Source organism: Geotrypetes seraphini, chromosome 17 (assembly GCF_902459505.1).
Source record: "Geotrypetes seraphini chromosome 17, aGeoSer1.1, whole genome shotgun sequence".
In the NCBI taxonomy this organism is placed as follows: Eukaryota; Metazoa; Chordata; class Amphibia; order Gymnophiona; family Dermophiidae; genus Geotrypetes; species Geotrypetes seraphini.
In genome coordinates, this window is record NC_047100.1 from 10824136 (window position 1) to 10840448 (window position 16313).

Genomic DNA, 16313 nt, shown 5'->3' on the forward strand with positions numbered 1-16313 from the left:
TGTTGTTTAGACATAAGAACATAAGAAGTTGCCTCCACTGGGTCAGACCAGAGGTCCATCCTGCCCAGCGGTCCGCTCCCGCGGCGGCCCATCAGGTCTGCGACCTGTGAAGTGGTTATTGACCACTTCCATAACCTACCTCAAGTTCTATCTGTACCCCTCTATCCCCTTATCCTCCAGGAACCTATCCAAACTTTTCTTGTTTAACATGTCTATGTTAGATGTGGTAATCGCAGGGAAACAAGATTTTATGTATGTGGTATATAAATTTATAAATAAAATAAATAATCTATGTCTAAACTAAACTAAACTAAACCTTGGGTTTATATACCACACCATCTCCACGAATGCGGAGGTCGGCACGGTTTACAAGAAGAAAGATGAGAGAGGAACTACAGTGGAGAGATTTAAGAGTTAGGTGTAAAGGGGGAAGGTGAGAGGCCTAAGAGGGGGGAAGTGTTACAGTTTTGAGACTAGCCAGGTTTTTAGGTGTTTGCGGAAGAGTTGGAGGGAGCTTGAGGTTCGGAGAGGGGAGGGGAGGTTATTCCAGATCTCAGTGATTCTAAAGGGGAGGGATGACCCAAGTTTGCCTACATGGGAAATACCTTTTATGGAAGGGAAGGATAGTTTAAAAATTTGGGAGGATCTGGAGGAAGTAGGGGTTGGGGAGTTCCAGGATAGAGGGATAACGGCAGGAAGGATGCCATGTAGGATCTTGTAGGCCAGACACGCACATTTGAAGTGGATCCTGGGGATTACTGGGAGCCAATGGAGCTTAGACAGGAGTGGTGAGACGTGATCAATTTTGCTTTTCGCGAAAACAAGCTTAGCTGCGGCGTTCTGAATCCGCTGAAGTCTGTGGAGGCTTTTCTTGGTTAGGCTGAGGTAGATAGAATTGCAATAATCCAAGCTGGAGAGGATAATGGATTGTACTAGGACTGCGAAGTGTTTTTGGTGAAAATAGGGTCTGACTTTCCTTAGCATGTGAAGGCTGAAGAAGCATTTCTTCACCAGGGATTGGAGATGTCTACAGGTGAATGAATTGTATGTTGCTTTAGATTCTACATTAATAATGTACTATATAGTAACTAGATTTTTTTTTTCTTTAAAAGGATTAGGTGCACCCCTCCTAGAAGCATTATTCAATGGAATTTTTGCCTTGTTTATTAGATAATTCCCTTTCTTCTAACACAAGTTCGCTTTCCCATCCTTGAAGGGCTGTATCTACAAGAGGTTCCTCGATAGAACACTATCATTCCAAGCAGGCAAATGGAATAAATGTTTAACCAACTTGATCTCAAACGCTCTTTCTTACCAAACTTTTAGGAAGTCAATCAAAACTTATCTCTTTGACAAATTTCTCTAACTCCATTTCTACCATGGTGTACTTTTGTAATATCGCTACCTGTATAAAATCTCTTCCTCTGTAAACCACTCTGAACTGTTTGTGGTATTGCGGTATATAAAAATAAAGTTATTATTATTATTAGTGCACAAAGGGCTCCTTTTACTAAGGTGTGCTAGCGGTTTTAGCGCGAAACACCTCCCTAGAGCTTGCGTTAGTATAGGAAAATGGTAAAACCAGAGGACATCATTTGAGGTTGAGGGGTGGTAGATTCAAAGGCAATCTTAGGAAATTCTACCTTCCGGAGAGGGTGGTGGATGCCTGGAATGCGCTCCCGAGAGAGGTGGCGGAGAGGAAAACGGTGACGGAGTTCAAAGAAGCGTGGGATGAACACAGAGGATCTAGAATCAGAAAATAATAGTAAATATTGAACTAAGGCCAGTACGGGGCAGTCTTGCACGGTCTGTGTCTGTGTATGGCCGTTTGGTGGGGGATGGGCTGCGGAGGGCTTCAATGGCTGGGAGAGTGTAGATGGGCTGGAGTAGGTTTTAACGGAGATTTCGGCAGTAGGAACCCAAGCACAGTACCAGGTAGATCTTTGGATTCTTGCCCAGAAATAGCTAAGAAGAAAAAATTTAAAACATTTAAATTGAATCAGGTTGGGCAGACTGGATGGACCATTCGGGTCTTTATCTGCCGTCATCTACTATATTATGTTTTTCATTTAGCGCGTGGTTATCGCACCTTAGTAAAAAGGAGCCCAAAGTGCTGGTTGAAAATATCAATATTTATAATGGGACAGAAGAAGGGGACAGTGTATTATGCAGGTGACATTTTATTTTTGATGAATTCGTCTACGTAGCAGCGCTTATATAATAGTGCCTGATATGACTTAGCAGCACAGGCAGGAATTCTGAAAGGACTTGATAATTAATGAGAAGAAGCAGCAGGACAGAACTTACTTCCAGCTTCCATAAAAGCTTCAGGAAGATAGGTGAAGCCACTTTCTTGTTCCAGCTGATTCCCACAGCTCGCATGCTCTCCAGGACGCTGAAGGTTAATTACTGTTTTGATGCCACAGCTTTAACAGGGAACAAATTAACCACATTACTTTATCCATTTATTCATAGTTCTCTCACTTCACTGTTTTAGAAAAATTAGTTAAACGGAAACATCATTAAAATAGGAAGCATATCATTTTACAATCAAAACGCATATGACAACTGAAAGATTACACAACTAGCATCTATTGCAAGTAAACAATAAAATGTTTTTTACCTTTGAAACTGCTCGATAATATTATATTTTTGAATTATTTCAGTTGATGGGCGTGCCATTGCAAGTATGTTATCCGTGACCCTAAAAAATACATGAAACTTACTCGTCTTATGGCAGTGGAAGAAAATTTATCATGCACAATGGCTAGTGATTAACTATTTCTTTCAATTATTATTTTTTTTTTTGGTGTAACAATGGAACATCTCTGCAGCATTCAGGAAAACTATGGCTTATTTACTAGGCTGCAATAATGCACAACATGGAGATAAGTGGAATCCGCAATTGACTACCCAACCACTGCTGCTGAGCTCCTGTTTCCCAGGATCTCTGCAGATCATTCTCTAGAGCATCTGCTACTGCAGACCACCGAGACCTGCCCTCCTCTGAGGACATTGTTGGGCCAGTGCCATCAAGAGCTGGCCCAGTTGGGGCAGCAAGGCATCGCTGAAGGCTTATGTCAAAGGATCATGTCCCTTGAAGAACCCCAAGGGCCTTTTATGCATGTGTAAATGTTTACAAATGCATTTACTTACATATGTGCGTATAATACATGTTCAAGCCAAAAGACAATGAAAACAAGTCTAAAAGTATCAAAACGATCCAAAGCAAAATATAGACTTGTAAAATATAAGACAATTAATCTTAACTGTACTCTCAGACACCTGAATGGCAAATCATTGAAGATTTCAAATGCCAATATTACAGGTGAAGGTATCAATCATCGAGTACCAGTTTTTTTTAAATAAGTTAAAGTGCTCAAAATAGTGACTTATCTTAAAGTTGTAGGAGTGCTCAAAACCCTACGGGGACCCATTTCACCATTAGGCTTCTTCAGGGGTCAGAGTTTGAGATGTATGCTCGAGTTAACGGCTATCGCCATTTTTTGTATCGTTAACTCGAGCATACATCTCAAACTCTGACCCCTGAAGAAGCCTAATGGTGAAACGGGTCCCCGTAGGGTTTTGAGCACTCCTACAACTTTAAGATAAGTCACTATTTTGAGCACTTTAACTTATTTAAAAAAAACTGGTACTCGATGATTGATACCTTCACCTGTAATATTGGCATTTGAAATCTCGTATAATACATGTGTAACTAACCAAAAACACTGCTTAAATTTTAGTCTGTAAATAACTGCTCAACTAAAGCAGAACTGAATCCCATAAAATAGATCCTTTATTTAAAAATATGAAAAAAAGTTATCGTATGAAAATATCCAATGTGGACCATGTTTTGCCTTAGACCTCATTTAAAAAGCTTAACACATGTTATAACAAAGACTTACCATATTTACTTGAATATAAACTGATGCAAATAAAAGCTGAGATTAGAAATTTGGGTGATCCTGATGAGCCAGTCTACAAAGATTAGACATCCTTGCTGTGGCTAGTTGGGTATCCTGAAATAAATTCACCTTTCCTATGCATTTTAGCAATACATTTTCAAATTATCATGCCAATAAAAACTTTTGCATCTCAGAGATGGCAGAATCTACCTAAGCATCAGAATGAGCCAGGATTTGATACTGTTGGTGGTTTCTAAGATAATCTCTTCCAACATTCAGGATGTACCTTACACTAATGCCTTCTTCAGATCCACTCACAGATCATGTAAAATGCCCTTGCCTCCACGTGTCTACTTTTCATGGTCAGATTTTATAATGAGCAATTTACATGTGTAAATGGCCAAATATGTCTGACAATAACTTTTCTTAAATTACCAACTATAAGTCCAGTTCCTTCTAATGCACAGGGAGGAAGATCAGTACTAGAAAAAAAGACCTCAGTTCAAGCTAATAATGGCTAGGGAACCACTGTAATAGCCACAAAGCAAATGCAATCGATCCACAACAATCGTAGGTCACAGAAAAAAAAACTCCACTTCTTATAAAACTCCAGAATATTAGACTTCGCTTGAACTGAGGTCTTTTTTTAGTCTACTTTTACAGTCTGCCCAACCATACCTGCTCCATAAACTAATTATTTAGTTTAAATGGTCCTTTTTCTTAGATATTTCTGGGCCAGAGCCCTGTGTGCTTAGGTTCCATCTACTGGAGTCTCCATCAAAGCTCACTCCAGCCCATCTTAACCATCCCAGCCATCGAAACCCTCCCCAGTCTGTCCTCAACTGAATGGCCATATAAGGAACATTCTCCATTTTTAGTACCGATATTTCTCCCTGTGCATTGGAAGGGAGTAGTGCTGCTCGATTCAGGAAACAAAACTTTTTGATTCAATTTGACCTCTTGACTTGATTTTTCAATTCGATTTGATTTTCCTGCCCAATCGGGCGTTTTTTAATCAAATGTGCTGGTGGGTTTATGCTCAAGGCCTTTCAGCTCCTGCCATCTCAGAATCTTGGAGGGGGCAGTTGCCATCAGGCCTTGGGCATGCACAAATGCTCAAGACCCTGCCTCATATCAATATACTTGGAGATTAGCACTATAACTTTATATAATATCTTTTGTGCAAGTAAAGTTGTACATATAGATATGTGAAACGGATGTCGCCTCCACACCCCTTTCTATAGACTCACACGTGTCAAAAGTTTCTTCAGTGTTCACCGACCCTCAGAAGTGCCACCACGATATTCAAAATGTTTAAAGTACTTTGTTTAAAGTACTTGGTGGTTTTTATAAGACGGTGAAAGCTAGTGGAGGGATATGAGCCTTGAAAAAACCCGCTGGGTGAAACATGTCGGCATAGATGTCCCTACTAACTGACCACCTGAAGGCAAAAAGGCTAAAAGCTAAGTACCTTGGTTAAAAACGGTTGTTGACAAAATGTTTAAAAATAACTTAATTAAAATAGTTAGAAAAGTTGGACCCAGTGAAGATATAGTGCGTGAAGCTGGAGGATACAGTGAAACATTTTGAGTATCGTGGTGGCACTTCTGAGGGTCGGTGAACACTGAAGAAACTTTTGACAAGTGTGAGTCTATAGAAAGGGGTGTGGAGGTGACATCCGTTTCACATTTCTATATCTTCATATCAATATACAGCAGATTTGTAGCAGCACCAACAGGTAAGCATGATGCCAAGTGGGGGGGGGGGAGGGAAATGCCTGGAGGTCAATGGCTCCAGGGGAGTCTGTATTATGAATAGCAGCCCTGGGGAGGTGGCATGTATTGTGGATAGTGGCTTGGGGAGGGGCCTGTAAGCAGGATATTGACGCTGGAGTTCAACGGGGAGCAATAAGAGGACAGAATAGTGATGCTGGAGTTCAGTGGAGAGCAGGGAAAGGACAATCAGGTGGTCAGGTGTTGGCTCGAATATAAACCAAGGCCTCCATTTCTGGGCCAATTTTTTTTTGCCCAAAAATCTCAGTTTATATTCGAGTATATTCGGTATGTATGCTATGCTGCAGCTGTGAATGGAAGAGCCTGTGGCCAGTTGAGTTTTAAGATGTTGTGCTAAGCAATAGTACATTTAAATTGGGACTATTATGCAGCCTATGTAAATGCAAAATGTATGTCAACTTGTCCACCACAGAAGAGTCATTTTGGGCGATTTTGACTTGTGTAAATTAAATATTTCTTCTTGGCTATTTTCACACCATTTATGAATCGATGGTGATATTCCTCACAACATAATTTTATAGAAGTTTAAATACTGAACAAACAATGATGCTTTTTCAAGGAGGAGGAAACTATAAAATTAGAGGATATGAAATTGAGTTGCAAAACCAGAAAATAATTTTTCATGGAAAGTACGTGGATGCTTAAGAACATCATTTCAGTGGAGGTGGTGGGAATGAAAATAGGAATTCAAAAAGGCATGAGACACAGCAGATCCCTAACATAGCAAGAGAATGGAAAATCAAAGCAAAACTTAAAATGAAAGACACTTCAAACACAATACGATGAAACCTTTTGCCCGATGTGCAGCGGCGGCCAAAAAAGCAAACAGGATGCTGGGAATTATTTTAAAAAAGGGGATGGTTAACAAAACTAAGAATATTATAATGGCCCTGTATCGTTCCATGGTGTGACCTCATCTGGAGTATTGCGTTCAATTCTGGTCTCCTTAGCTCAAGAAAGATAGAGTGGTGCTAGAAAAGGCTCAAAGAAGAGCGACCAAGATGGTGAAGGGGATGGAACTCCTCTCGTATGAGGGAAGACTAAAACGGTGAGGGCCTTCAGCTTGGAAAAGAGACGGCTGATGGGAGGATTTTGAAGTCTACAAAATCCTGAGTGGATCGATTTTTCACTCTGTCAAAAATGACAAAGACTAGGGAACACTCGATGAAGTTACAGGGAAATACTTTTAAAACCAATAGGAGGAAATTTTTTTTTCACTCAGAGAATAGTTAAGCTCTGGAACGCGTTGCCAGAGGTTGTGGTAAGAGCGGATAGCGTAGCTGGTTTTAAGAAGGGTTTGGACAAGTTTCTGGAGGAAAAGTCCATAGTCGGTTATTGAGAAAGACTTGGGGGAAGCCACTGCTTGCCCTGGATCAGTAGCATGGAATCTTGCTACTCTTTGGGGATTCTGCATGGAATCTTGCTACTCTTTGGGGATTCTGCATGGAATGTTGCTACTGTTTGGGGATTCTGCATGGAATGTTGCTACTCTTTGGGGATTCTGCATGGAATATTGCTACTGTTTGGGGTTCCGGAATCTTGCTTACTCTGAATTAATGGAATGTTGCTACTCTTTGGGTTTTGGCCAGGTAGTAGTGACCTGGATTAGCCACTGTGAGAACAGGCTACTGGGCTTGATGGACCATTGATCTGACCCAATATTCTTATGTTCTTATGTACTTACTTTAAGGAGTCTAGGCTCCTTTCAATCATTTCAGAAAACTTTAAAGACAATTTTGTTTGCTAATTATTTTGGAAACCACACATATTAATTTTCCCCTAATTTTTGGGTCTAATCTTTTTCTCTATGTACCATTTTTATTGTTAACCGAGTCGAGCAACTATTGGTGATGACCTGATCAACAAATCTAAGTTTTAGTTTAGTATAGAGGATTATAACCTGTATGGAATGAAAGATAGAACCTACACAAAGACAAAACGGAGGTAACCTGTACAGAATGGCAGGTACAAGTCTAGCCACTTTACTAGGCAAATTAGAAGAAACACAGTAGTCTCTATCTGCCATCATTTACTATGCTACTATGATATACATCTGTCCCACCTCCAGTCCCTCTCTGCTCTCCATGTTTGTTGCTTAATAGGTGGCATGGGTGGAGCCAACAGTCCTGGATTGTTCGGATTGAATGCCATGGAAAGCTGTGATTTACAACAGAATGTCTCTGTTCTGTTAATACTTATACCCACGCTACTGTTGTTATCTCAATCAAATCATGTAAAATGTTTGTCCTGATAACATTTGCTCTAAAGGCCAACCACACTTATATTGTAACACCCATCAATTGAGATGTTTTACTCACGTGTATGGACCTTCAGACCGCAATTGGTACTAAACCAGGGGTGTCAAAGTCCCTCCTCGAGGGCCGGAATCCAGTCGGGTTTTCTGGATTTCCCCAATGAATATGCATTGAAAGCAGTGCATGCAAATAGATCTCATGCAGATTCATTGGGGAAATCCTGAAAACCCGACTGGATTCTGGCCCTCGAGGACCGACTTTGACACCTGTGTACTAAACTCTCGAATGCTTAAGTTCTTCATCAGTCCAACTTTTATTAGTATTTATATCATTTTATTTTTATAAGGAAGTGACTTTATGGTGTTATATATATATAACACCATAAAGTCACTTATCTTATAGTGATTGTGTCTTGTCTGTTAAGGCAGTGGTTCTCAACCCTGTCCTGGGGACCTCCCAGCCAGTCGGGTTTTCAAGATATCCCTAATGAATATGCATGGGAGAGATTTGCATATAATATTCTCTCATGCATATTCATTAGGGATATCTTGAAAACCTGACTGGCTGGGGGGTCCCCAGGACAGGGTTGAGAACCACTGGGTTAAGGTAATGTAAAACTAGACAGTAATCCAATGTATGAAGAGCTTCTGCCTTACTTGAGCGAGGTTTAGGAAAATATCATGGACTTCATCAACTTTCACTATTTTAAATGCAACCTCAACTCTCCAGGAGAGTCGCGGCTTACTGTCCTCATGCAATAACAACCTTGATAGCTAATATATATTCTGCTTCCATCACAGAAACCTGGAAGGCAGCGACACTGAAATTGTGCCTTTTTGTACGCCTATATTATTTACAGTATACCGCTTTCTTCTCTTTATACTTCTCTAGCATGTAATTAAATACTTCTTCCATAAGTACTATAATTACCGTATTTTTTCCCTCCATAAGATGCACTTTTTCCACCCCCAAAAATAACCAGTGATCTAGTTTCTCATAGGTTAAGGAGATGAAAATTGTTCATTCTTTTTTATAGTGAAATGTGCAGTAAATATCTAAGAATTTGAAGAAGAGTTTTCAATCTAAACTATGAATTCAATGTGGAATATAAACAGTGTAAAGTAAATCAACATTTCATTTTACCATGAGGAATACAATCCTTTAATAACTTGCTCCTGGTCACTCCATCGAGCTGGGTTTTCATATTTGCAAGCACGACCACCACACGTCATAGAACACTGCATATGTCCAGGGATGACATGTCGCAAGCGTTCTCCTACTTTGGTGTACTTTGCTGTTGGACGTCTCCCACGTGCTAAAATGAATACAAATCGCAAAGATCAGGAAGGGGAAACTTTCTTCTTAAAATTAAAACACATCATTCCGTAACACAGCAGTTTGTAAGGCTGATGTAAGAAGGGTGCATTGAAAATCTGTTTTACATTTTTAATGCAGCTGTTTATACCGCCATCTTAATTTTTTTTAAACTTTACTTTAGGATATAATGAAGTAATAAGATACACAATATTAAGTTAAAACTGTACACTAAATCCAAGGTGAAGCAAAATAAAGTGCAGTGAAATGGCAATGTTGAAATGTAAGTTAACTTTGCTTTCGTTTTATTTTCGCCTATTTATTTTGTATATTGCCTTGCATAGAAACTTTTGCTTTTCAAAAGATGATTGCTAACTTTGTAGAACTAACTAATAAAGAAAGAAAGGTAGAGAGTAAAGTTTAATTAGCATTCGGTCAGGGGTTCTCTTGTAGAATTCTTTTTTTTTTCTGTTTTGAATTTTTTTATTCATTTTCTTATGTTACAACAAGTGAATTACATATTCTTTATACAAACTTATATATACACACTTGATAAGCTTATATATTGATAAATTATTTAAAACTTTAAAAAAAAAAATAGATGCAATTAATATATCAGAGTTCTGAAATTACATATTTTTTATTGATTATAATAATAATATCCCATCCCTCCCCCTCCCTTTCTATCAATAATCCATTATTTATATTATACATTTAAATTTTTGATATATTGTATATTATTCAAAAATATGTTCCCGCCTTTCCCTTCTAATCAAATTCTAAACATGGGAAAATTATTGTTCTTTACAAAATTCTGTTAATGGTCTCCAGATTTTTTGAAATTTATTAATATATCCTTTTTGTGTTGCTATGGTAAGCTCCATTTTGTATATATGGCAAACAGAATTCCACCAGAAAGTGTAATTTAACCTGTCATGCCTTTTCCAATTGAATGTGATTTGTTGTATTGCTATTCCAGTTAAAATAAATAGAAGTTTGTTATTACTTGATGAGATTTGACTTCTTGCTCTCATTGTTGTTCCAAATAATATAGTATCATATGTCAAGGCTACTGGATTTTCTAACATCCTATTAATTTGGGGCCAAATTGATTTCCAGAATGTTAAGATGAATGGACAAAAGAATAAAAGATGGTCTAATGTCCCAATTTCAACATGACAGTGCCAGCATCTATTAGATTTAGAGCTGAATGCCATGAGAATACCTGCACACCCCTCCCCCAACTATCCCTCCTCTTCTACCAAACTGAAATAGCTGTTTCTAGCGCAGAGAGCCGCGCTGAATGGCCCGCGCTGCTCCCCGACGCTCACTGAGTTCCTACGAGCGTTGGGAGCCGCGCGGGCCGTTCAGCGCGGCTCCCCGCGCTAGGAACTACTATCGCAGTTTTGTAGACAAGGGGGTATGTCTTATTTTCATTCGAAAATACTTCCTACCCATCAGGCCTTAGGCATAGCGGGTCTGCCCATCCCCACTAAACCTAAGGCCTAGTAAAAGGGGGGATAATTGGGAGCTAATTATCAGTGCTAATTGCCATGAATTCAACTTTATGCACACATTTTTGGGCATCAGGATACACTCTAAATTTTATATGCAGACTACAAAAGCCAGTTTTATAGAATAAGGGAGATCCGAGTGCAATTTAGGCGCAAGAATACGCACCAAGTTTTACTTGGTGTAAATCCTCACACCTAAAATTGGGCACGGATCCCAGTGCCAAGCGTTAATTCTATAAACAACACCCAACTCTGAGCACTGTTTATAGAACGGTATTTAACGCAATAACTTATCTGTGCTGATTTTCAGCGCCATGTATACAATTTTGGCCTAAATGCTTGCATCTAATCTATAGGTGTGTATTTTCACTTATGTTACGATTAAGAAAATAAGAATAGCCTTACTGGGTCAGACCAATGCTCCATCAAGCCCAGTAGCCCGTTCTCACGGTGGCCAATCCAGGTCACTAGTACCTGGCAAAAGCCCAAAGAGTAGCAACATTCCAGAATCCCTAAGAGTAACAAGATTCTGGAACCCCAAAGAGTAGCAACATTCCAGAATCCCTAAGAGTAACAAGATTCTGGAACCCCAAAGAGTAGCAACATTCCAGAATCCCTAAGAGCAACAAGATTCTGGAACCCCAAAGAGTAGCAACATTCCAGAATCCCTAAGAGTAACAAGATTCTGGAACCCCAAAGAGTAGCAACATTCCAGAATCCCTAAGAGCAACAAGATTCTGGAACCCCAAAGAGTAGCAACATTCCAGAATCCCTAAGAGTAACAAGATTCTGGAACCCCAAAGAGTAGCAACATTCCAGAATCCCTAAGAGTAACAAGATTCTGGAACCCCAAAGAGTAGCAACATTCTATGCTACTGATCCAGGGCAAGCAGTGGCTTCCCCCCATGTTTTTCTCAATAACAGATGATGGACTTTTCCTCCAGGAACTTGTCCAAACCTTTCTTAAAACCAGCTACGCTATCTGCTCTTAACATATCCTCTGGCAACGCGTTTCAGAGCTTAACTATTCTCTGATTGGAAAAAACATTTCCTCCTATTGGTTTTAAGAGTATTTCCCTGTAACTTCATCAACTGTCCCCCTAGTCTTTGTAATTTTTGACAGAGTGAAAAATCGATCTAGAAAGTAAAGTAGGCGTCTTTGTTCCTTTATAGAACAGGCTCATGCAAAGTTCCAGGTTATATAAGTACTCCTTAGCGGCTACTGCTAAACGTATAGATCTTCTGAATATTCAGCCCAAAGTTTTTAGTAGGTTTATAGCTGAGAACTTTATGCTTTTTTTCAAATTCTGTATTCTTCTTGTAGCTTATTTTAATGCAAATGAATGCTGCATATTTTAGTAATTTTCATAGGAAACATAATTAATACATACTCTATCTGAATGTATATGTTATTGCTCTATATTACACACAAAATTCGGTTCAAATGTTTGTTTTCAGACTAACTGAACCCTGGAAAGCAAAATGAGATTGTGATTTTGCACAATGTAAATTGATACAGTTTGTCAAGCTAAGAGTAATATATTTAATTATCATTAAATACAAATAATTACAACAGCATTGTAAAAAAAAAATAATCATAATATAACAAAACGCGGACGAGGAATGTATCAAATATAGCTGCATCTTCAGACTTATGCTACAAAAAAGTTTTCCTATCTTGTATTTTATTTAGTGACAAAATCAAAATGCTTGGATATATTTAAATGAGCAGAAATTATACACTTTTCCATTTTAAACGTTCACTAGACAGAATTCAACGTGCTATGAGTTTGTAGAAGCATGAAACGCCTCTGAATATGTTTTGCTTAGTTGCGTAAAGCAGTTAGAAAAAGGATTTTACTTTGTTTCTTCATGATGTCTGAGGTCACCTCTACAGAGTAGACTGACGAAAGGGCCACCATAACCCGGTGAGAGGAAGAGGAAAGGTCCTCTATTACTGAACTCCGACGTCTTTGGACGATTCGGTGCAGGGTATCTGAGGCAGAATGTCTCCGACCCTCTAAAAAGTTGCCCCAAAAATTCACCGCCGAGATTCTTCTGGGCGAATCCTGCATAACGAGGAACGGCCGTCACTGCTTGTTAATCCGACAGAATACAGCAGAGGAGCAGCGAGACTTCCCGCTTGCAGCATTCAGTTTATGTAGAGACGTGCAGTAGTCTCTGTACGACCCAGCAGCCCTTTAGGATATGCCGTCAGGTTTCTATAGTAACCAACCATAAAGCCAGTGATGATGGGTCTACTAAATTCTAAGCGAAGGGCTTCAGAGTGGGATAATGGGCAATTCTGTTACAGAGAAGGCTAGATGCCAATATCGTTTCCATGAAAAAAAAAATCAAAACACGATACACATGTTTGTACGAAACGACCTAAGAAAAATTAATAGAACTGGAACTAGATTTCTGTGACAAAACACATTTTGGGACTATGTTAGAGGAATTCTCTCCCTCAATTTCTCCGGGATGAAATTCATTTACAAAAATTTAAAAACTAATCTTAAAACTTTCCTATTTCAAGATGCCTTTGACAAATCCTAATCTTTACTTTATCTATTTAATTTTCAACTCTTCCCCAATACTATCCTTTACTTTAGCGCATATCATAATATCATGCACAATTATCCTTCATGTTTTTTCCCTTCCCACTATATCATTTCCTCTAATATTATGTAACTTTTCCCTTCCTTCCCATTTATCCTCACGGTCATGTCTGTCAGTATATGTTTAATATGTTTTCTCCAATATTTCTAATACACTATTAACTAACATAGTAACATAGTAGATGACGGCAGATAAAGACCCGAATGGTCCATCCAGTCTGCCCAATCTGATTCAATTTAAATTATTATTTTTTTTTTTCTTCTTAGCTATTTCTGGGCGAGAATCCAAAGCTTTACCCGGTACTGTGCTTGGGTTCCAACTGCCGAAATCTCTGTTAAGACTTACTCCAGCCCATCTACACCCTCCCAGCCATTGAAGCCCTCCCCTGCCCATCCTCCACTAGTTCTTACTTTCCTATTTCAAATTTTTTTTTATTGTTAACCGGTCAGATATTTATTTTATGATCGGGATATTAAAAACTAATAAACTTGAAACTTGAAACCATTTCTCTCACGACCTTCTTCTTGAAATTGTACGCACTTTCCTTTTCGCTGGCTCTGAAAGCAAACCTGTAAATCTCTTGCATCTTCGATGGTCATCCAGTACAATCTGTAGCCAACTGGAAACTCTAGGTGCTGAACGCAAGTTTTAATATGCATTAAAAAGAAGCTCCCAAAAAAATTAAAACGTTAACCTGCTGCATGCTGCCATGTTAACCCTTTCAGGACCATAAGGATCGTAGGCCAATTTTTGTGGTTTTGACGACATTTTTATGGTAAAAAGGGCTTGCAGATGCCAAAAAATTGATTTTTTTTGTGAAATATCATTTTTTTTTTTAAAAAAAATCACACTTCTGGCTTATGGACAGTGTGGCAAGTGAATCTTCTCGTCAATCTGGCAACGACGCTAATGAATGAATGTCGGAACCAGTTTGTTTACATAAAGGCAGTATCATATGGAATCCGTACATATCAAATTTAGAACTGTAGACTATCCCAATCAAAATTTATAGGATTTTAAAGTTATGGGACAAATATGTCCCTTGGTCCTGAAAGGGTTAAACAACAAACATCGATATTTATATCCGGGGACATGAAAGGAGCAGAGAGTACTTTGCAGTTAACACATGCATTAGCGCCTCTCGTAGAACAGGTAACTAACATCTCCATAGGTACGGCTAACTGTATTCCACAATACAGATCAAAATTAAGAGAAGGCAATGAAACGATTTTTAATCATCGAAATAAATTACCTGAACTCATACTGGTAACATGTGGACTGCTGTTTACACGTGAACAGTAATGGACCTCGTTTTGCATCAAGACCCCAGCAGCCATTGCAGTACCTAATAAAAATAATAATCATCATCAATTTATATACCGCAGGGCTGTAAAGTTCTATGCAGTTTACAAAAAATAAAAAAAAAATGACAATTAAGAGAAAAAGTTAGATAACCAAGTAATTAGAAATAATACTACAATGATTTAGATCGGTGGTCTCAAGCACACGGCCCGGGGGCCACATGCAGTCCGCCAAGTGCTATTTTGAGGCCCTCGGTATGTTTATCATAATCACAAAAGTAAAATAAAACCGTTTCTTGATCGTATGTCTCTTTATTATTAAGACTTAGCCAAAAGGAAAGATTTATAAACTATAAAGAGTTTGACCTCATGCAAAATTGTCATTTCTTTAATAAGACATTAACTGTTTTTTTCTGAGGCCCTCCAAGTACCTACAAATCCAAAATGTGGCCCTGCAAAGGGTTGGAGTTGGAGACCACTAGCTAAACTGTAACCATGACAGCCTGTTTGTTTTTGGGAAGCAGAGTTGAGATTGTGATGTCATAATGCCTCATTCCACCAATAAGAGCCAGCCTCATCGGTGATGTCACAATGGCTTGATTGTCCTGTTCTCCCCTCTGCCCTCCAACCCAGCCAGCAGATTAACTGTCCCCCTTAACTCAGTGGTCTCAAACTCAGGGCCCGCCAGGTACTATTTTGAGACCCTCAGTATGTTTATCATAATCACAAAAGTAAAATAAAACCATTTCTTGATCATGTCTCTTTATCTATAAATGACAATATTAAGACTTAGCCAAAAGGAAAGATTTATATAATATAAAGAGTCATTTCTTTAATAAGACACTAACTATTTTTTTTTTCTGAGGCCCTCCAAGTACCTACACATCCAAAATGTGACCCTGCAAAGGGTTGGAGTTGGAGACCACTGATATAGATGGTTCACTGAAGTATCCTTGTCAGTTTGCTGCCTAAGTGTTTCATGAACAAATAAGTCTTTAAGGGCTCCTTTTACTAAGCTGCGTTAGGGCTTTAGCGTGCGGAATAGCGTGTGCTTCGTTGCCGCGCACGCTAGACCTTAATGCCAGCATTCAGCTGCCATTAGTTCTAGAAGCGTAGCGCGCGGTCATTTCCTGCGTGCGCCAAAAATGCTAGCGCAGATCCTTACCCCATAATGCTGCTTGATATGACAGAAGATATTGATGATGTTTTTTTTAAACAGGCAGTAAAACAAAATTCAAAACGTGAATTTCTCCAATGTTTATTGGTTGCAAAAGAAAAGAGCTCAATTATGTATTTTGGGAGAGAAACCAAACAGAGCCTTGAAGCAAAAGCAACCATTAGTGGCATTTTTCCTTCACTGGGTCCTCCCCATTCATCCTTCCCAATAGTCATACAAGAGACGTATCTACTGCCCAGAGCCTATGAGAATTTTTTGTGTGTGTGTATGTGTGTAATGTACCTAATTCAACCTATTGCAAACGTATGAGCCGTGAGATGCCGGTGAGGAGCTCGCTGCTTACGGGATGGGCCTCTCGCGGCGAGAGGCGCCTCCTGTAGTCACTCAACCGGCATCTGCGCCTCGCCTCCTCGCTTCTCCTTCTACAGCATC

The 16313-nt window shown here is 39.2% G+C and overlaps 1 protein-coding gene across 3 annotated transcripts in view; it reads right to left on the reverse strand.

The window, feature by feature from the left end:
- The window catches only part of PTPDC1 (protein tyrosine phosphatase domain containing 1), a 91536-nt gene that overhangs the window by 28957 nt on the left and 46266 nt on the right, over window positions 1-16313 (reverse strand). For all 3 annotated transcript variants that reach the window (XM_033926639.1, XM_033926638.1, XM_033926636.1), the window contains 4 exons: window positions 14656-14748; window positions 9100-9271; window positions 2624-2704; window positions 2308-2426 (listed from right to left, as the gene is read on the reverse strand). In XM_033926639.1, the coding sequence (XP_033782530.1) occupies window positions 2308-2426; window positions 2624-2704; window positions 9100-9271; window positions 14656-14740 (457 nt within the window). In that variant the 5' untranslated portion in view covers window positions 14741-14748. The remainder of the gene's footprint in view (window positions 1-2307; window positions 2427-2623; window positions 2705-9099; window positions 9272-14655; window positions 14749-16313) is intronic.